The following is a 22,125-nucleotide window of genomic DNA, read 5'->3' as shown; positions in this document are numbered from 1 at the left end:
TTTAATACTGATCCCATTTGCGTGCACCCTCATACGACTTGGGATTGGGATACTTCAATGTTCTTGGTTTTTGTTCTGTGTCTTTTATGAATGTCTCTTGTGCCGTCTAGGTAGAGTAGATTACCTTTGTTGTGGTTAACAGTTGCACAACAATTACTTTTTGTTTTGGATTCAGCATTTACAAAATCTAAATGTTTGGAAAATATGAGGGTGGTTCAATAAGTAAGTTAACACGTAATGTTCTCTATTTCCCACTAGACCAGAGCTGGTAGACCACTGCTTCCCCTGGTGGCTTTTAGACTGTGCCTCATATCAGTCACACTGTCCCAGCATCAGGTGTAAGATGGCGAAAACATGGTCAAACATGGTCAAACATTAAGGCGTGTAGTGTGATCAGCTTTCTGCATCTTAAGGGCACATCAGAAGCGGAAATACTTTGCCAACTTGTCGAGGTGTAAGGTGATGTCACGGAAACAGGTTTGGTGCACTACCTGGGGTGACGTGCTTGGATAGCATGATTACTGCTTATCTTTAACGTCTGTCCTTCTGTAATTAAAGTGTCAGTGCACCAATCCCGAACTTGTTTCCATAACATGACCTTATCACCGTACACCTCGACAAGTTAGTGATTAATTTCAGCGGCTGATGTGCCCTTTAGACGCAGACATCTGATCACAGTACGCACCTCAATATTTGACCATTGTGTCCACCAGCCCCCCAATGATGGTCATCTACTTTTACATTTCTGCAGCGGTAGGGTGGGGGGGTGCTGCAGGAATGCCTGACCAGCAGTGATCTGCTGCATCACAGGCGCTGGGGGAGGGCACAAGGAAGCTGGGAGGCCACTCTGTGAATGCCAGCTGCAGGAAGAGTCTCTTCGAGCAGCCACACAGTGGGCATTTCTGACTGGTTGCACCAGATGTGACCACGCCAGGCAAGTGGTTAAAGTATCTCAAGGTCAACAATTGGGACTGAACCCAGAATGATTAGAATAATACAAAGATATTTATAATATAATCTTAGTATTTTTCATATACTTTGTATAGTCAAATCTCTGGCGTATACGTTAGTATGACAGGAAAGGCTCTGCCTCACCTCACGTCACTGGGACATATATAAAGTGAAAACAGCACTCCAGGATTAAAACACTTTAAAATAATTATCATATGTCTTCTGACTCAAGCTCTGGAAACCTTGAAAATTCAATTCCCCAAAATTTGGAAGATTGTTTTTTACTACTGGAGATTAAGCTAAAGTTCAACATTAAGACCAAACTTTTTTCTATTATTGCTTATAATCTCCAACACCTCCCCCCCCTTTCCCAAACATCCCTAGACCCTAACCTCCCTCCCATTGGTACTCCCCAATATCTGCCAACACCATTGAGGTATTAGGAAGAAATCAATGTGTAAAAAAAGTCAATGGATGGACTTGATATATCTGCATTTATTTTTGCTGTGTGGACCAGTTTCGGCAGCTTTAAAAAAACAAACCAAAAAAAACCCTATGTAATAGAATGCCTACATATAAAATTATATAATTGCTTGCATATATAAAAGTACCAGTTCTTAGAAGAAAAACAAAAAAATTAAATAAAAAAATACCAGAAAGCAAAACAAAATCTTCAAAGATCACTGAAACGTATACACATGGCAAACATATTTGTTTGATACAGTCTATGGTTTATTGTATGTTATGGAAGGTACACTTGGATTTCAAAAACTTAAAACATATAAAAGTGGTTAAAGGGAAAAAACAAAAACAAAAACAAAAAACAAAATTGTATCAACATTTGAGAGATGCAGAAGCATGTCTTACCATATCATATAGCAGGGTACAATGGTAATATTAATGCCAACAGAGCATCATGGAAATTAGTCTAAAAAAAGTTATATTATGCTTTTTACAAACATTTGCTGCTGCGTAAAATACAGGGGAGAGTTTTCTGAATTGTAAATGCTCAATGTGCAAGATATGGGAGAACGTGGCATTGTATTTTTGCTTTGTTCTGCTTTAAATTTGGTGACTGGATGGGGAAGAAGAAAAGAAACATGGTGCAATTACTTCACGGAAATCACAGAATCACCTATCCAAACCATTATCGATAAGAACATAAAAAGGTACAGATTATAACTCTCCCTTTATGAAATAATTTACACACAGATGTATATCACCTATACCACCATCTAAAATAATCACTAAATACATTTCTTTGAAATAAACAAGCAATAATATTTTGCATGATCAGATATCAAAAAAACAGCCAAAAAGTAGTGTTCGTGCTTCCCTCCCCCCACCTTTAGTTCCCGATTCTTTGCATGTAATGGTCCAGAAATCAAATATTTTTCGGTTTTATTTTTTTATAGAATTTTTTATTTTTTTATTTCAGTGAAGTGCAACCAACCAAGCCTATCTGGTAGTACAACTGCATAAAGAAACCACTGGTCAAAAATACAATGGAATGGGAGGGAAGAGTTTTAAGTCACAAAACCGTTTTGTATTTCTTGTCCAAACGATTAAAAGTACTCCATAGTTTTTTTGGGGGCGAAAACCGAGCTGGTAGAAACTCGTTCTAGGTTTTCATCAAGCAAATATTTATGCGGAGGATGTGACGCTTTGTTTGTAAACTGCATGGTAAGCGTTTCTCAGTAAGACGTATGGGAAACATGACTCCAGCAAGTCCATGGTCAGGAATGGCGACTCTTGCACAATCTGTTAAAAATAAAATAAAAAAAATAGGTAAACATATACACCAAACACTAATTCCATATGTACTACAATTTCATCAAGTCCCTGCCTTTAGTATGCAAGCGCCTATGAGCAGGGTCCTCCTCCCGCCTGTCTCATCTATATCTACTCATGCTCGCCAGCCTCCCTCTTCACTTCCTCCTAGGGCTCTCCGTCCCTTTTTTGTCTTTGGTTTGCACCTCCTTCAGTATCTCTAACTTGTTAGTGGAACCCAAGCCTATGGGTTCAGGTTTCGCTGAATATTTACCCTCCCTCCCCCTTGCACTAGTGGCTTTAGTACTACTTATTAACATTTAACTAAGTATTGTACTGTCTACGGTTATGTACTGCCTTGTTATTTCCCCACTGTACAGTGCTGCAGACTACTTCTGGAGCCCTATAATAATAATAACAACAATAATAATAATAATATTTCAACACAGTAGTGCTCAACCCGTTTTAGTTGGATCCCCAAGTGCCAGGGTGCCATTGTCCTGGGACCACAAGTGAAGCAGTTCAATAAACCTCATTGCATATATGATGATCAGGGAGAAGGTTGCACACCTCTGATATAACAAATGCTTATCGAATACAGACGGAAATAAAGTGAAAGTTACAGTGCATTCGGAAAGTATTCACAGCATTTCACTTCAAGAAATCACATGTACATAAGTATTCACAGCCTTTTGCTCGATACTTTGTTGATGCACCTTTGGCAGCAATTACAGCCTCAAGTCTTTTTGAATATGATGCCACAAGCTTGGCACACCTATATTTGGGCAGTTTTGCCCATTCCTCTTTGCATCACCTCTCAAGCTCCATCAGGTTGGATGAGAAGCGTCGGTGCACAGCCATTTTCAGATCTCCCCAGAGATATTCAATCGGATTCAAGCCTGGGCTCTGGCTGGGCCACTCAAGGAAATTCACCAAGTTGTCCTGAAGCCACTCCTTTGATATCTTGGCTGTGTGCTTAGGGTCGTTGTCCTGCTGAAAGATGAACAGTCACCCCAGTCTGAGGTTAAGAGGCTCTGCAGCAGGTTTTCAGGATGTCTCTGTACATTGCTACATTCATCTTTCCCTCTATCCTGACTAGTCTCCCAGTTCCTGCCACCGAAAAACATCCCCACAGCATGATGCTGCCACCACCATGCTTCACTGTAGGTATGGTGCCTGGTTTCCTCCAAACATGACACCTGGCATTCATACCAAGGAGTTCAATCTTTGTCTCATCACACCAGAGAATTTTGGCTTTCATGTTCTGAGAGTCCTTCAGGTGCATTTGGCAAACTCCAGGCAGGCTGCCATGTGCTTTTTTACTAAGGAGTGGCTTCTGTCTGGCCACTCTACCATACAGACCTGATTAGTGGATTGCTGCAGAGGATGGTTGTCATCTGGAAGGTTCTCCTCTCTCCACAGAGGAATGCTGTAGCTCTGATAGAGTGACCATTAGGTTCTTGGTCACCTCCTTGACCAGGGCCTTTCTCCCGCAATAGCTCAGTTTGGACGGCCGGACAGCTCTACTAAGAGTCCTGGTGGTTCCGAACTTCTTCCATTTACGGATGATGGAGGCCACTGTGCTCATTGGGACCTTCAAAGCAGCAGATATTTTTCTGTACCCTTCCACAGATTTGTGCCTCGAGACAATCCTGTCTCAGAGGTCTACGGACAATTCCTTTGACTATATGCTTGGTTTGTGCTCAAACATGCACTGTCAAGTGTGGGACAGGTGTGTGCCTTTCCAAATCATGTCCAATCAACTGAATTTACCACAGGTGGACTCCAATTAAGCTGAAGGAACATCTCAAGGAAGATCAGTGGAAACAGGATGCACCTGAGCTCAATTTTGAGCTTCATGGCAAAGGCTGTGAATGCTTATTGTACATGTGATTTCTTAGTTTTTTATTTTTAATAAATTTGCAAAAATCTCCAAAACACTTTTTTCACGTTGTCATTATGGGGTATTGTGTGTAGAATTTTGAGGGAAAAATGAATTTATTCCATTTTGGAATAAGGCTGTAACATAATAAAACGTAGAAAAAGTGAAGTGCTGTGAATGCTTTCCGGATGCACTGTATGACTGAAAAAGTAGAAAAAAAAAATATTTTAGTACTATAGTCAAGCAAGTATATTTCTCTGACGTCCTAGTGGATGCTGGGGACTCCGTAAGGACCATGGGGAATAGCGGCTCAGCAGGAGACTGGGCACAAAAGTAAAGCTTTAGAACTACCTGGTGTGCACTGGCTCCTCCCCCTATGACCCTCCTCCAAGCCTCAGTTAGATTTTTGTGCCCGAACGAGAAGGGTGCACACTAGGTGGCTCTCCTGAGCTGCTTAGTGAAAAGTTTAGTTTTAGGTTTTTTATGTTCAGTGAGACCTGCTGGCAACAGGCTCACTGCATCGAGGGACTAAGGGGAGAAGAAGCGAACTCACCTGCGTGCAGAGTGGATTGGGCTTCTTAGGCTACTGGACATTAGCTCCAGAGGGACCGATCACAGGCCCAGCCATGGATAGGTCCCAGAGCCGCGCCGCCGGCCCCCTTACAGAGCCAGAAGACAGAAGAGGTCCAGAAAATCGGCGGCAGAAGACGTCCTGTCTTCAACAAGGTAGCGCACAGCACTGCAGCTGTGCGCCATTGCTCTCAGCACACTTCACACTCCGGTCACTGAGGGTGCAGGGCGCTGGGGGGGGGCGCCCTGAGACGCAATAAAAACACCTTGGATGGCAAAAAATGCATCACATATAGCTCCTGGGCTATATGGATGAATTTAACCCCTGCCAGAATACACAGAAAAACGGGAGATAAGGCCGCCGAGAAGGGGGCGGAGCCTATCTCCTCAGCACACTGGCGCCATTTTCCCTCACAGCTCCGTTGGAGGGAAGCTCCCTGGCTCTCCCCTGCAGTCACTACACTACAGAAAGGGTTAAAAAAGAGAGGGGGGCACTAATTACGCGCAGTATTAAAAATACAGCAGCTATAAGGGGAAAAACACTTATATAAGGTTATCCCTGTATATATATAGCGCTCTGGTGTGTGCTGGCAAACTCTCCCTCTGTCTCCCCCAAAGGGCTAGTGGGGTCCTGTCCTCTATCAGAGCATTCCCTGTGTGTGTGCTGTGTGTCGGTACGTTTGTGTCGACATGTATGAGGAGAAAAATGATGTGGAGACGGAGCAGATTGCCTGCAATAGTGATGTCATCCCCTAGGGGGTCGACACCTGAGTGGATGAACTGTTGGAAGGAATTACGTGACAGTGTCAGCTCTGTATAAAAGACAGTGGTTGACATGAGACAGCCGGCTACTCAGCTTGTGCCTGTCCAGACGTCTCATAGGCCGTCAGGGGCTCTAAAGCGCCCGTTACCTCAGATGGCAGATATAGACGCCGACACGGATACTGATTCCAGTGTCGACGGTGAAGAGACAAATGTGACTTCCAGTAGGGCCAAACGTTACATGATTGAGGCAATGAAAAATGTTTTACACATTTCTGATAATACGAGTACCACCAAAAAGGGGTATTATGTTCGGTGAGGAAAAACTACCTGTAGTTTTCCTGAATCTGAGAAATTAAATGAGGTGTGTGATGATGCGTGGGTTTCCCCCGATAACTGATAATTTCTAAAATGTTATTGGCATTATATCCTTTCCCGCCAGAGGTTAGGGTGCGTTGGGAAACACCCCCTAGGGTGGATAAAGCGCTCACACGCTTGTAAGAACAAGGGCTCTACCCTCTCCTGAGATGGCCGCCCTTAAGGATCCTGCTGATAGAAAGCAGGAGGATATCCTAAAATGTATTTACACACATACTGGTGTTATACTGCGACCAGCAATCGCCTCAGCCTGGATGTGCAGTGCTGGTTTGGCGTGGTCGGATTCCCTGACTAAAAATATTGATACCCTAGATAGGGACAGTATATTATTGCCTATAGAGCATTTAAAAGATGCATTTCTATATATGCGTGATGCACAGCGGAATATTTGCCGACTGGCATCAAGTCTAAGTGCGTTGTCCATTTCTGCCAGTAGAGGGTTATGGACACGACAGTGGTCAGGTGATGCGAATTCCAAACGGCATTTGGAAGAAGGGGAGGAGTTATTTGGGGTCGGTCTTTCAGACCTGGTGGCCACGGCAACAGCTGGGAAATCCACGTTTGTACCCCAAGTCGCCTCTCAACATAAGAAGACGCCGTATTATCAGGCGCAGTCCTTTTCGTGGGCAAGCGGGCAAAAGGTTCCTCATTTCTGCCCCGTGACAGAGGGAGAGGAAAAAGGCTGCAGAAATCAGCCAGTTCCCAGGAACAGAAGCCCTCTCCCGCCTCTGCCAAGCCCTCAGTATGACGCTGGGGCTTTACAAGCAGAATCAGGCACGGTGGGGGCCCGTCTCAATGAATTTCAGCGCGCAGTGGGCTCACTCGCAATTAGACCCCTGGATCCTTCAGGTGATATCTCAGGGGTACAAATTGGAATTCGAGACGTCTCCCCCTCGCCGTTTCCTAAAGTCGGCTTTACCGATGTCTCCCTCTGACAGGGAGGCAGTTTTGGAAGCCATTCACAAGCTGTATTCCCAGCAGGTGATAATCAAGGTACCCCTCCTGCAACAGGGAACGGGGTATTATTCCACACTGTTGTAATACCGAAGCCGGACGACTCGGTGAGACCGATTCTAAATCTAAAATCTTGAACACTTACATACGGAGGTTCAAATTCAAGATTGAGTCACTCAGAGCAGTGATTGCGAACCTGGAACATGATGTCTCGGGACATCAAGGATGCTTACCTTCATGTCCCAAATTTACCCTTCTCACCAAGGGTACCTCAGGTTTGTGGTACAGAACTGTCACTATCAGTTTCAGACGCTGCCGTATGGATGGTCCACGGCACCCCGGGTCCTTACCAAGGTAATGGCCGAAATGATGATACTCTTTCGAAGGAAGGGAATTTGTTATCCCTTACTTGGACGATTCCCTGATAAGGGTAAGATCCAGGGAACAGTTGGAGGTCGGTGTAGCACTATCTCAGGTAGTGTTGCGGCAGCACGATTGGATTCTCAATATTCCAAAATCGCAGCTGATTCCGACGACTCGTCTTCTGTTCCTAGGGATGATCCTGGACACAGTCCAGAAAAAGGTGTTTCTCCCGTAGGAGAAAGTCAGGGAGTTATCCGAGCTAGTCGGGAACCTCCTATAACCGAGCCAAGTCTCAGTACATCAATGAAAGGGTTCTGGGAAAAATGGTGGCTTCCTACGAAGCAATCCCATTCGGCAGATTCCACGCAAGAACTTTCCAGTGGGACCTGCTGGACAAATGGTCCGGGTCGCATCTTCAGATGCATCAGCGGATAACCCTGTCACCAAGCACAAGGGTGTCTCTCCTGTGGTGGTTGCAGAGGGCTCATCTTCTAGAGGGCCGCAGATTCGACATTCAGGACTGGGTCCTGGTGACCACGGATGCCAGCCTGCGAGGCTGGGGAGCAGTCGCACAGGGAAGGAATTTCCAGAGCTTATGGTCAAGCCTGGAGACATCACTTCACATAAATATCCTGAAGCTAAGGGCCATTTACAATGCTCTAAGCTCAGCAAGACCTCTGCTTCAAGGTCACCCGGAGTTGATCCATTCGGACAACATCACGGCAGTCACCCACGTAAACAGACAGGGTGACACAAGAAGCAGGAGGGCAAGGCAGAAGCTGCAAGGATTCTTCGCTGGGCGGAAAATCATGTGATAGCACTGTCAGCAGTATTCATTCCGGGAGTGGACAACTGGGAAGCAGACTTCCTCAGCAGACACGACCCCCACCCGGGAGAGTGGGGACTTCACCCAGAAGTCTTCCACATGTTTATAAAACTCGACAAGTATTGCGCCAGGTCAAGGGACCCTCAGGCAATAGCTGTAGACGCTCTGGTAACACAGTGGGTGTACCAGTGTGTGTATGTGTTCCCTCCTCTGCCTCTCATACCCAAGGTACTGAGAATTATAAGATGGAGAGGAGTAAGCACTATATTCGTGGCTCCGGATTGGCCAAGAAGGACTTGGTAACCGGAACTTCAAGAGATGCTCACGGAATATCCGTGGCCTCTACCTCTAAGAAGGGACCTGCTCCAGCAAGGACCCTGTCTGTTCCAAGACTTACCGCGGCTGCGTTTGACGGCATGGCGGTTGAACGCCGGATCCTGAAGGAGAAAGGCATTTCGGATGAAGTCATTCCTATCCTGATCAAAGCCAGGAAAGATATAACCGCAAAACATTATCACCGCATTTGGCGAAAATATGTTGCGTGGTGCGAGGCCAGTAAGGCCCCGACGGAGGAATTTTCAACTAGGTCGATTCCTACATTTCCTGCAAACAGGAGTGTCTATGGGCCTGAAATGGGGGTCCATTAAGGTTCAAATTTCGGCTCTGTCAATTTTCTTCCAAAAAGAACTAGCTTCAGTCCCTGAAGTTCAGACGTTGTGAAAGGGGTACTGTATATACAGCCTCCTTTTGTGCCTCCAGTGGCACCTTGGGATCTAAATGTAGTTTTTGGGTTCCAAAAGTCACATTGGTTTGAACCACTTAAATATGTGGAGTTAAAATATCTCACATGGAAAGTGGTCATGCTGTTGGCCCTGGCCTGGGCCAGGTGCGTGTCAGAATTGGCGGCTTTATCCTGTAAAAGCCCTCATCTGATTTTCCATTCGGACAGGGCGGAATTGAGGACTTGTCCTCAGTTTCTCCCTAAGGTGGTTTTCAGCGTTTTCACCTGAATCAACCTATTGTGGTGCCTGCGGCTACTAGGGACTTGGAGGACTCCAAGTTGCTAGACGTTGTCAGGGCCCTGGAAATATAGGTTTCCAGGACGGCTGGAGTCAGAAAATCTGACTCGTTGCTTATTCTGTATGCACCCAACAAGCTGGGTGCTCCTGCTTCTAAGCAGACTATTGCTCGTTGGATTTGTAGTACAATTCAGCTTGCACATTCTGTGGCAGGCCTGCCACAGCCAAAATCTGTAAAAGCCAATTCCACAAGGAAGGTGGGCTCATCTTGGGCGGCTGCCCGAGGGGTCTCGGCTTTACAACTTTGCCGAGCAGCTACTTGGTCAGGAGCAAATACGTTTGTAAAATTCTACAAATTTGATACCCTGGCTGAGGAAGACTTGGAGTTCTCTCATTTGGTGCTGCAGAGTCATCCGCACTCTCCCGCCCGTTTGGGAGCTTTGGTATAATCCCCATGGTCCTTACGGAGTCCCCAGCATCCACTAAGACGTCAGAGAAAATAAGAATTTACTTACCGATAATTCTATTTCTCGTAGTCCGTAGTGGATGCTGGGCGCCCATCCCAAGTGCGGATTGTCTGCAATACTGGTACATAGTTATTGTTACCAAAAAATCGGGTTATTGCTGTAGTGAGCCATCTTTTCTAGAGGCTCCTCTGTTATCATGCTGTTAACTGGGTTTAGATCACAAGTTATATGGTGTGATTGGTGTGGCTGGTATGAGTCTTACCCGGGATTCAAAATCCTTCCTTATTGTGTACGCTCGTCCGGGCACAGTATCCTAACTGAGGCTTGGAGGAGGGTCATAGGGGGAGGAGCCAGTGCACACCAGGTAGTTCTAAAGCTTTACTTTTGTGCCCAGTCTCCTGCGGAGCCGCTATTCCCCATGGTCCTTACGGAGTCCCCAGCATCCACTACGGACTACGAGAAATAGAATTATCGGTAAGTAAATTCTTATTTTCCTTTATCCGCATTTATTAAGGTCACCCAGTTGAAAAAGGAAAATCCCTCAAGGTCTGTTTACAACGCACAAAGGGCCTAATTCAGACCTGATCGCTAGGCTGCATTTTCGTACAGCCTGCAATCAGATCGGAACTGCGCATGCACCGCAAAGTGCAGGTGCATCGGTCCACAGCAACGGGGATTGGCGGGCAGCGACGGGATGGTGCGAGAAAAACGATCGCAAGGTGACCGACAGGAAAGGCCATTTGTGGATAGCAACTGACCGCTGACCGTTTCTAAGGAGTGTCCAGAGAAACGCAGGAGGGACTAGGCGTTTGAGGGGAGGTTTTATGACGTCCGCTCGGCCCCGATCATCGCACTGGAAGAGTAAGTCCTGGGCTGTGCAGAGACTGCATAAACTTCTGTTTGTGCAGCTCTCCTGCACATGCGATCGCACCCCTGCACAGCGATTTCCCCCTCCCTCTGTATGCGGCGACTACCTGATCGCAGGGATGTAAAAAACGCCCCCTAGCGATCAGGTCTGAATTAGGCCCAAGATACTATGTTGTAACATAACAACCTACAGTACACGAGGACCTGCTAACAAGGTCTCTTTAAAACAACTTTTTTTTAAAGGTGGATTAAAGTATGGCATTGATCAATAGAAAGTGAGTTGCGTATACATGTGCGTTAAGCGCCCACACAATAATAAAAATAAAACCACCGCACACTTTCATGCAGAAACATGCAAAACTGCATAGGCCCTAACACGTTTTACACCAGGCCCAATGACTTTAGATTTAACTACAATATTGGAGTATGTGTAACAGTTCTAAAACACCTACTCAGGGCTACCATCGGAAATGATTGGGACCGGGTGACAGCAGTGGGGATCAGGGACAGGACCAGCTGCCTGCGCACCGGCAGGCCACCACTGAGGGACAGAGCCGCAGCAGTATTCCTAATACATAGCCGGCCACAGAGCTCCAGATTGGCTGCCGGTCCGCGAGCTCCGACTGGCTCACGGCCGGCTCTATCGTAAGAATAGCGCTACGGCTCTGTCCCTCTGTGGATGCATGCCCTGCCGGTGCGCAGGAAGCTGGCCTGACCCCCTATCCTCACTGCTGCTACCCAGGCCCCATCTCAGTCCAAGCACGGGACTGACGTCCCGACTGTCTCCCCTTGATGGCGGGCCTGCACCTGCTATTTCCCTAAACTACCCAATGCCCCACAGAACAAGTATTAGTGCTTCTGTATGAGCTGAACTTGCACAATTCATGTACCATGGAAGCTACTGTATATAGCCACAAGCCCACATAAGGGCTTGCTTGTGTCTTCTGAACATGTACTAACAGCAAATTAGAATTGTGCTCCGAAACAAAGATTAAACAGTTCACATAACTCGCTGTTTGCTGGGACAAGATACCATATTGCTCTGTCATCACCTTACCATATCTAGCAGCAAATAAACAGACTCTCGGTTTCTTGTAGTAGTTTTATCTGTCTCTTGGCCAATTTTCAGCAGGCTGGAAGATGCAAGCTGCAGGAACAAGTATGGGGAATTACGTGATCAGAATCCTGTTTACAGACGTTATGTAGCGACACAGAGATAAAATGGAACATAGATAAACAAGAACCTTCTGAATACACACAATGATATACGGTAACAGCATCTGGGAGCTAGGAGAACGCTTACAGCATTTACGATTTAAATTACGGTGATGGCTCCAAATGTTTACAAAAGATTAGAAGCTTTAAAATACATATAAATCAAATTTTATACATCGCAGACAGCAGCTACAGCTCGGACATTAATCAACGAATAAAATAAAAATAAATAAAAGTCTTAAAAATAATAATAATACAAAACGTCTACTAGACAAGATATACATACAGCCAAGAATTCTTTAAGACGATCCTCGATGCTCCCTTTGTGAATAGTAAACAAGGCTGCGGCAATCTGGTTGATGGCCTTTGCCAGGCAATGGATATTATTGCAATGACCTAAGAGACAAAAGCAATCAGCAAGCTTGTGTACACCTGCTTGGTATTCCAGCACAGCCTGTCGGATTACAGAGTACTGTGTGTGTGTGTGGGTGGGCAGGAGGACTGGGGGGGAAACTGGAAGCACATGACAATACCTTCTATAGCGGGACTGTATTGTGACATCACGTTACTAGCCAACGTCGGCAAAGAAACCGCCACAAATACCATGAGGAGACAGGCGATTTTATATTCCTCCTCTGGACTGATCGTTTCTGGAAGAAATCACAGGCAAAATAAAATGATCAGCTTTTTTTCCCAACACAATGTCATTGCTATAGCCGCCACACTGCAAACACCTATAGAAACACTAGCAGATAAATTGTAAAAAAATTACTCAAACTATACATAAGGGCTTATTTGAACGGGATGCGGTCCTGTGATCACAGCTCGGAATCCTGGCGGTCGCCATGCCGGCGTCGGGATCCCGATCGATCAAACGCCTGACAGTTGGCATGCCAACTAATAGGGACTAGTCCCACGACACCCGTAGAGTGGGAATAAAACCTGTGGAGAGCATAGCGAGCCGCCGAGCCAACTGCACGCCAGCAAGGGGCTCTGTTGCACTCAACCCCCCCCCCGGCATACTGCAGTCGGGATTCCGGGGTCGGTATGCTGACCTCCAGGAACCCCACCGTCGGCCTCCCAGTCCCAACCCATTTGAACGCCGCACAGCAACAGTGCGGTGAAATTCATGCCACATTGTGGTCACGTCCCTAGTAGACTGAGCAGCAGTCTTAGCGTATTCAGCTAATAACACGTCTTCACTGGGAGCAGGATGCAAGTTACCGTGGTGCAAACTGTAAAATGTGGACTCAGTGGGTTTCCCCACACGTTAAACCCCTTTTATCACTCTTGAAGCTGCAAGGAAAAGTCCCCCTCTGTGGTTTAACGTCCACTAATTACATTGGTGGCCACAGGTAATTAGCCGAGGGGAAACCTCACAGTAAATTGGTTTCTCCCAATAGCCATAAAATAAATCTAACATTTGCTTTATAAAAAATAAAAATTATAATTTAAATAGATATTTCTATTAATTTTGTAAATACAGACCATTTAGTAAAAAGCAAAACCTTCATACCAAATCCACACAATAAATACAGCATACCAGATTTTTGAGATGACAGCGCCACAACTAGTGCCGGATCGATTTCACATGGTAGTCCAGCTGCAGATGACAACTCGTACACGTTCATTGCAACCTTAAAAAAATAAAGATGAAACGATATACAGACCATTAATATGCTGTAAAGTCTATATTTAATTATGCAGCTACGTCTTGCAAAATGACTTTTCAAAATAAGTTCCTCTGAGGGCTTTCTATCATTCCCATCATTACCTACACAGTACTCTTCAGCTGCATCTTTGGCCTCTTTACAATAGCCAAAATGTTCCATTTGCCCATCTCAAAATAGCCTCCTCCAACTATAAAATCTAAGTGTTGTCTCACGACATAACCTTTCTTCCTGAGTGCATCTAGCATTGGAAACTGTATCCATCCAGAGGTTTGTCACCAGTGCCACCATCAGCCTCTAACTACTGCTTCTAACATCTACTTCCGTTGGGCACATGCTCAGTCAGAAGAGCTTTTCTGTAGAATGCACATTTAGCCTACTAACAAAAAAATATGGCGGATTATTTCTTGCAATCCTGGACTAAAACCATAGTGGACAACCTTGGGCTGACCCCTGCAAAGTGGGGCAGGTTGAGTCCAACTACATCACCACCCCCCACATACCAATTTTGGTAATTGTGGCATTGGTTAGTGTGTGTGTGTGTGTGTGTGTGTGTGTGTGTGTGTGTGTGTGTGTGTGTGTGTGTGTGTGTGTGTGTGTGTGTGTGTGTGTGTGTGTGTGTGTGTGTCACAATAAATGCAAATTGCATTACCGACCGGTTTGGTTGCCTCCGGGAGACTTACCAACTCTTCTGGGTGATGGTGAACACCACCAAAAATTCAGGAGCCTCCTGACGATTGTGTGCAGTCTTTGAAATAGTGTCCTTAAGGAGTAAGGTAGAACACCATGATCCAAACTAATTGGATCCCACAGTAGTTCGGATAATCCGTTGGACACGTAATAAATTATGTGCAGCAACACTTATCAGGGGCTAGTAGCACTGCCTTAATATGAAGAAGCCCAACTTAAAAATCACAACGGAGCTTTGCCTGTACTTCACTGGGCTAGATATATGGGAAGCACGGGAAACCCTGGATTTAGACCGCACCGCTAGGTAAGGGAGCAGACCACTGGGTTATGTGATGGGGATCACGAAATCTTGTGTTACAGCTGTGGTAAGAGCGACAGTAAGGAGGATATAGTAATAGGCCAGTCTTCCTGAAAAAGGCTCCCACAGTGCAGGAAGCACGTGTAGCATCTGAAGGCCTAAGGGGTCCTGCTCAGGCTGCCAAAGGGTCAGGCCAGCATGCAGTTCTACGCTCCCTGGGGAACGAGCAGCTCCAACACCAGATTTGCCCGTTCAAAGGAAAGTCTGCACAGTGAGTAACTGAGTGGTATTGGTACCAAGCTATGTATTTTGTGTGGAAACTCTTCTCTAGATGGATTACAGACCGTTGAAGACTCCCTACTATGTTCTGATAACTGGCGTTCCACTGTATTAGGATCTGTGGAAAAAGTGACCTCCGCATTGGATTTGCACCAGAAAAAAACTGTTTCTATATCATACAATATTTCTGAACAATTACTGATACAGTGCACACATTATGCAGCACTTTACATAGAATGTTAGCCATGTATATCAAACCCTGCCCCCTGTGCAGCTGACAATCTATATTCCCTATCACACACATACGCACTATGGTAAGAAGCCAATTTACCCACCAGTATGTTTTTTGGCGTGTGTGAGCAAAGTGAAGCACTCGCAAGAAACACTCACATGAAACCCACACCAATAGTGTACTGTCTGAAATTAAACTTGTGGCCTAAGAGCTGAGAGACAATACTAACCACTACCATAACTGTGCTGTCCAATGGCCATTGCATTGTAATATGCACTTCGTATTAGCAATCACACTGGGCTACACAAAGTATACAGGTGGCTGCCTTTTGGGGGTCATTCCGAGTTGTTCGCTCTCTAGCTGATTTTAGCAGCATTGCACACGCTAGGCCGCCGCCCTCTGGGAGTGTATCTTAGCTTAGCAGAATTAGATTAGCAGAATTGCAAATAGAAAATTCTTAGCAGTTCCTGAGTAGCTCGAGACTTACTCCTACACTGGATCAGCTCAGCCCATTTCGTTCCTGGTTTGACGTTACAAACACGCCCTACGTTTGGCCAGCCACTCCCCCGTTTCTCCAGCCACTCCCGCGTTTTTCCCTGACACGCCTGCGTTTTTTAGCAAACGCCGGGAAATTGCTGAGTTGCCGCCCAGAAACGCCCCTTCCCTGTCAATCATTTACCGAACACCAGTGCGACTGAAAAGCGCCGCAGACGCTACAGCAAAACAGCTAAGTTTTGAGTAAAATAACTAAGCGCATGCGCTCTGCGTACCATGCGCAGTTAGCGACTAATCGCAGTATAACGAAAATCGGCAACGATCGAACAACTCGGAATGACCCCCTTTAGGCCTTAGTATATGTGTGCCTCATTTATGAAAATGCTATGCATGCTGATTTATGATGTACACACTGCAATAACACGCTGATGGACGTCATTCGTATAATGTGCGCTGAACACGTGTCCCAGTTTACAATAGAAAATCTAGTCATTTTACCATAACAGGACATATTGCTTGTGATCATTAGAATACATCAGTTTAAACAGATTTTAAGTAAATAAAAAAAATATATATAACAAAAATTAATTCATCAACTCGCTTGAAGATTTAATAGTTTTTGCCTAATGGGGGTAATGTAGGACTGTCATGCACAAACCCAAAATGTCAACGCTGCACAAGTGTTACATCTTTGTTTGGGCTGGTATGGGGATCCCAGTGATCAGAATACCGACAGCGGCATCTAGACACCTACTAAGTATGCTAACCCTAACCCTCCCCTCCTTGCAGCCTGACCCAACCCTCTCCCCCCTCCACAGCCTAATCCTAACCTCCCTAGGTGGTGCCTAAACCCTACACACCCTCCCCAGGTCTAACCCTAACCGTCCCATCCCCGCAGCCTAACCCTAGACCCTCCCCGACGCAGCCTAACCCTAGACCCTCCCCGAGGCAGCCTAACCCTAGACCCTCCCCGAGGCAGCCTAACCCTAACTTTCCCGGATGGTGCCTAGACCTAACCCCTCCCCCCTTGCAGCCAAACCCTTCAAAGCCCCAACATATTTACGTTCAGGATGCAGACAGTCGAGATTCCAGCGCCAGCATTATGATCAATGTCAGGATCCGAGCATCGGTATTCTCACCTTGTTGGCATTCCGACTGCTGTTATCCCAAACGCCGGCGTGGTGACCGCATACCCTTTGCTGGACATGCACACAATCTGCCTGGACAATACGGACTTGTGCGTCTAGATGCATGTATCGTCAGGCACAAATTTTCTACCAATAGGACGATATACTTATGGGACCCACTCATGTTAGGCTTGCAAGAGGGAGCTGCCAATCCCTCTGGAAAAACTGGTGAATACTTCAGTCACATTTATGTCTGTTGTGAGGTGCTAACTTGTGTTATCAGGTCACCAAGGGATACGCCCAAATTAAAAAATTTAATTAAAAAAAACACAAAAAAAACAAACAAAAGTGTAAAAACATTTACAGACTTCAGTCAGTTGGATGAAATTTTATAGTTAAGAGAAAGTTGCCCCAAGCTAAAGTTTTAGAGGAAACCTTGTGCACATTTTACCTTCATGTCCGTCTCCCTTGGAATGTGATCCTTGAAATCCTCAACAGAACTTACAAGGAAAGGAATGTGGTAAGATAAGACCTGATAAAAAGAACGGCAGTCAGCGTTAGAGGGGTGATCCGATCAATCCTGCTACTAAAATGTCAGACATGACCCGCTAGATAAATATATATTAGCCTAAAAGCAATAGTACACGAAACATAAAAAGGTAGGAGAAAAGGAAAAGAAAAGAAAACCATCACAACTCATAGTGAAAGTACATGACATTCGCTCCCTTGCACAGTTTCCATGTCCCCTTAGAAAACTATTTTCTATTGGTTATCATTAAATTAAAAGAACAGTTGTTACATTAGGAGGGAAACTTAATAGTTTGAGATGGGAGGCATCAATTTTGCCTTTGAAATTTTTGCCGCTTTAAAATATCGGGTAAACTTGGCGGAATTGCGCCGATGCATGCGTCTTGCGGCTGTTGTATCCCCCTCTAGAATACCTGTCACAGTCTAATCCTTTTTATCATACAAATCTATATGAGCCATGAATTGAAAACAAACCCATTTTGCTCAATCTTATTAATAATATTTTGTAGACGTCAATATTATACACTGCTCAAAAAAATAAAGGGAACACTAAAATAACACATCCTAGATCTGAATGAATGAAATATTCTTATTAAATACTTTGTTCTTTACATAGTTGAATGTGCTGACAACAAAATCACACAAAAATGATCAATGGAAATCAAATGTATTAACCCATGGAGGTCTGGATTTGGAGTCACCCTCAAAATTAAAGTGGAAAAACACACTACAGGCTGATCCAACTTTGATGTAATGTCCTTAAAACAAGTCAAAATGAGGCTCAGTAGTGTGTGTGGCCTCCACGTGCCTGTATGACCTCCCTACAACGCCTGGGCATGCCCCTGATGAGGTGGCGGGTGGTCTCCTGAGGGATCTCCTCCCAGACCTGGACTAAAGCATCCGCCAACTCCTGGACAGTCTGTGGTGCAACGTAGCGTTGGTGGATGGAGCGAGACATGATGTCCCAGATGTGCTCAATTGGATTAAGGTCTGAGGAACGGGCGGGCCAGTCCATAGCATCAATGCCTTCGCCTTGCAGGAACTGCTGACACACTCCAGTCACATGAGGTCTAGCATTGTCTTGCATTAGGAGGAACCCAGGGCCAACCGCACCAGCATATGGTCTCACAAGGGGTCTGAGGATCTCTTCTCAGTACCTAATGGCAGTCAGGCTACCTCTGGCGAGCACATGGAGGGCTGTGCGGCCCCCCAAAGAAATGCCACCCCACACCATTACTGACCCACTGCCAAACCGGTCATGCTGGAGGATGTTGCAGGCAGCAGAACGCTCTCCTTGGCGTCTCCAGACTCTGTCACGTCTGTCACATGTGCTCAGTGAGAACCTGCTTTCATCTGTGAAGAGCACAGGGCGCCAGTGGCGAATTTGCCAATCTTGGTGTTCTCTGGCAAATGCCAAACGTCCTGCACGGTGTTGGGCTGTAAGCACAACCCCCACCTGTGGACGTAGGGCCCTCATACCACCCTCATGGAGTCTGTTTCTGATCATTTGAGTAGACACATGCACATTTGTGGCTTGCTGGAGGTCATTTTGCAGGGCTCTGGCAGTGCTCCTCCTGTTCCGCCTTGCACAAAGGCGGAGGTAGCGGTCCTGCTGCTGGGTTGTTGCCCTCCTACGGCCTCCTCCACATCTCCTGATGTACTGGCCTGTCTCCTGCTAGCGCCTCCATGCTCTGGACACTACACTGACAGACACAGCAAACCTTCTTGCCACAGCTCACATTGATGTGCCATCCTGGATGAGCTGCACTACCTGAGCCACTTGTGTGGGTTGTAGGGAGGTCATACAGGCACGTGGAGGCCACACACACTACTGAGCCTCATTTTGACTTGTTTTAAGGACATTACATCAAAGTTGGATCAGCCTGTAGTGTGTTTTTCCACTTTAATTTTGAGGGTGACTCCAAATCCAGACCTCCATGGGTTAATAAAATAAGAATTTACTTACCGATAATTCTATTTCTCATAGTCCGTAGTGGATGCTGGGGACTCCGTAAGGACCATGGGGAATAGCGGCTCCGCAGGAGACTGGGCACATCTAAAGAAAGCTTTAGGACTAACTGGTGTGCACTGGCTCCTCCCCCTATGACCCTCCTCCAAGCCTCAGTTAGGATACTGTGCCCGGACGAGCGTACACAATAAGGAAGGATTTTGAATCCCGGGTAAGACTCATACCAGCCACACCAATCACACCGTATAACCTGTGATCTGAACCCAGTTAACAGCATGATAACAGAGGAGCCTCTGAAAGATGGCTCACAACAATAATAACCCGATTTTTGTAACAATAACTATGTACAAGTATTGCAGACAATCCGCACTTGGGATGGGCGCCCAGCATCCACTACGGACTATGAGAAATAGAATTATCGGTAAGTAAATTCTTATTTTCTCTAACGTCCTAAGTGGATGCTGGGGACTCCGTAAGGACCATGGGGATTATACCAAAGCTCCCAAACGGGCGGGAGAGTGCGGATGACTCTGCAGCACCAAATGAGAGAACTCCAGGTCCTCCTCAGCCAGGATATCAATTTTGTAGAATTTTACAAACGTATTTGCTCCTGACCAAGTAGCTGCTCGGCAAAGTTGTAAAGCCGAGACCCCTCGGGCAGCCGCCCAAGATGAGCCCACCTTCCTTGTGGAGTGGGCATTTACAGATTTTTGGCTGTGGCAGGCCTTGCCACAGAATGTGCAAGCTGAATTGTACTACAAATCCAACGAGCAATAGTCTGCTTAGAAGCAGGAGCACCCAGCTTGTTGGGTGCACACAGGATAAACAGCGAGTCAGATTTCCTGACTCCAGCCGTCCTGGAAACATATATTTTCAGGGCACTGACAACGTCTAGCAACTTGGAGGCCTCCAAGTCCCTAGTAGCCGCAGGCACCACCAATAGGTTGGTTCAGGTGAGACGCTGAAACCACCTTAGGGAGAAACTGAGGACGAGTCCTCAATTCCGCCCTGTCCGAATGGAAAATCAGATAAGGGCTTTTTCAGGATAAAGCCGCCAATTCTGACACGCGCCTGGCCCAGGCCAGGGCCAACAGCATGACCACTTTCCATGCGAGATATTTTAACTCCACAGATTTAAGTGGTTCAAACCAATGTGACTTTTGGAACCCAAAACTACATTGAGATCCCAAAGTGCCACTGGAGGCACAAAAGGAGGCTGTATATGCAGTACCCCTTTCACAACGTCTGAACTTCAGGGACTGAAGCTAGTTCTTTTTGGAAGAAAATTGACAGGGCCGAAATTTGAACCTTAATGGACCCCAATTTCAGGCCCATAGACACTCCTGTTTGCAGGAAATGTAGGAATCGACCCAGTTGAATTTCCTCCGTCGGGCCTTACTGGCCTCGCACCACGCAACATATTTTCGCCAATTGCGGTGATAATGTTTTTGCGGTTACATCCTTCCTGGCTTTGATCAGGATAGGGATGACTTCATCCGGAATGCCTTTTTTTTCTTCAGGATCCGGCGTTCAACCGCCATGCCGTCAAACGCAGCCGCGGTAAGTCTTGGAACAGACAGGGTCCTTGCTGGAGCAGGTCCCTTCTTAGAGGTAGAGGCCACGGATCCTCCGTGAGCATCTCTTGAAGTTCCGGTTACCAAGTCCTTCTTGGCCAATCCGGAGCCACGAATATAGTGCTTTCTCCTCTCCATCTTATCAATCTCAGTACCTTGGGTATGAGAGGCAGAGGAGGGAACACATACACTGACTGGTACACCCACGGTGTTACCAGAGCGTCTACAACTATTGCCTGAGGGTCTCTTGACCTGGCGCAATACCTGTCGAGTTTTTTAATCATGTGGACGACTTCTGGGTGAAGTCCCCACTCTCCCGGGTGGAGGTCGTGCTGAGGAAGTCTGCTTCCCAGTTGTCCACTCCCGGAATGAATACTGTTGACAGTGCTATCACATGATTTTCCGCCCAGCGAAGAAACCCTGCAGCTTTTGCCCTTTGCCCTCCAGCTTCTTGTGCCACCCTGTCTGTTTACGTGGGTGACTGCCATGATGTTGTCCGACTGGATCAATACCGGCTGACTTTGAAGCAGAGGTCTTGCTAAGCTTAGAGCATTGTAAATGGCCCTTAGCTTCAGGATATTTATGTGAAGTGATGTATCCAGGCTTGACCCTAAGCCCTGGATATTCCTTCCCTGTGTGACTGCTCCCCAGCCTCGCAGGCTGGCATCCGTGGTCACCAGGACCCAGTCCTGAATGCCGAATCTGCGGCCCTCTAGAAGATGAGCACTCTGCAACCACCACAGGATGGATACCCTTGTCCTTGGTGACAGGGTTATCCGCTGATGCATCTGAAAATGCGACCCGGACCATTTGTCCAGTAGGTTCCACTGGAAAGTTCTTGCGTGGAATCTAACGAATGGGATTGCTTCGTAGGAAGCCACCATTTTTACCCAGAACCCTTGTGCATTGATGCACTGAGACTTGGTTCGATTTTAGGAGGTTCCTGACTAGCTCGGATAACTCCCTGGCTTTCTCTTCCGGGAGAAACACCTTTTTTTCTGGACTGTGTCCAGGAACATCCCTAGGAAACAGAAGACAAGTCGTCGGAACCAGCTGCGATTTTGGAATATTGAGAATCCAATCGTGCTGTCTCAACACTACCTGAGATAGTGCTACACCGACTTCCAACTGTTCCCTGGATCTTACCCTTATCAGGGAATCGTCCAAGTAAGGGATAACTAAAATTCCCTTCCTTCGAAGGGATATCATTTCGGCCATTACCTTGGTAAAGACCCGGGG

At 46.3% G+C, this 22,125-nt stretch overlaps 1 protein-coding gene across 2 annotated transcripts in view; it reads right to left on the bottom strand.

Annotated features, from left to right (window-relative positions):
* Positions 1-1,661: 1,661 nt before the first annotated feature.
* Positions 1,662-22,125, bottom strand: part of NCKAP1 (NCK associated protein 1) — a 249,712-nt gene continuing 229,248 nt past the window's right edge. For both annotated transcript variants that reach the window (XM_063933318.1, XM_063933319.1), the window contains 6 exons: positions 17,267-17,347; positions 13,568-13,661; positions 12,558-12,674; positions 12,311-12,420; positions 11,867-11,956; positions 1,662-2,712 (listed from right to left, as the gene is read on the bottom strand). In XM_063933318.1, the coding sequence (XP_063789388.1) occupies positions 2,596-2,712; positions 11,867-11,956; positions 12,311-12,420; positions 12,558-12,674; positions 13,568-13,661; positions 17,267-17,347 (609 nt within the window). In that variant the 3' untranslated portion in view covers positions 1,662-2,595. The remainder of the gene's footprint in view (positions 2,713-11,866; positions 11,957-12,310; positions 12,421-12,557; positions 12,675-13,567; positions 13,662-17,266; positions 17,348-22,125) is intronic.

The sequence above is a fragment of the Pseudophryne corroboree genome, chromosome 7, assembly GCF_028390025.1.
Source record: "Pseudophryne corroboree isolate aPseCor3 chromosome 7, aPseCor3.hap2, whole genome shotgun sequence".
NCBI lineage: Eukaryota > Metazoa > Chordata > Amphibia > Anura > Myobatrachidae > Pseudophryne > Pseudophryne corroboree.
This window is presented reverse-complemented; position numbering and strand designations above follow the sequence as displayed.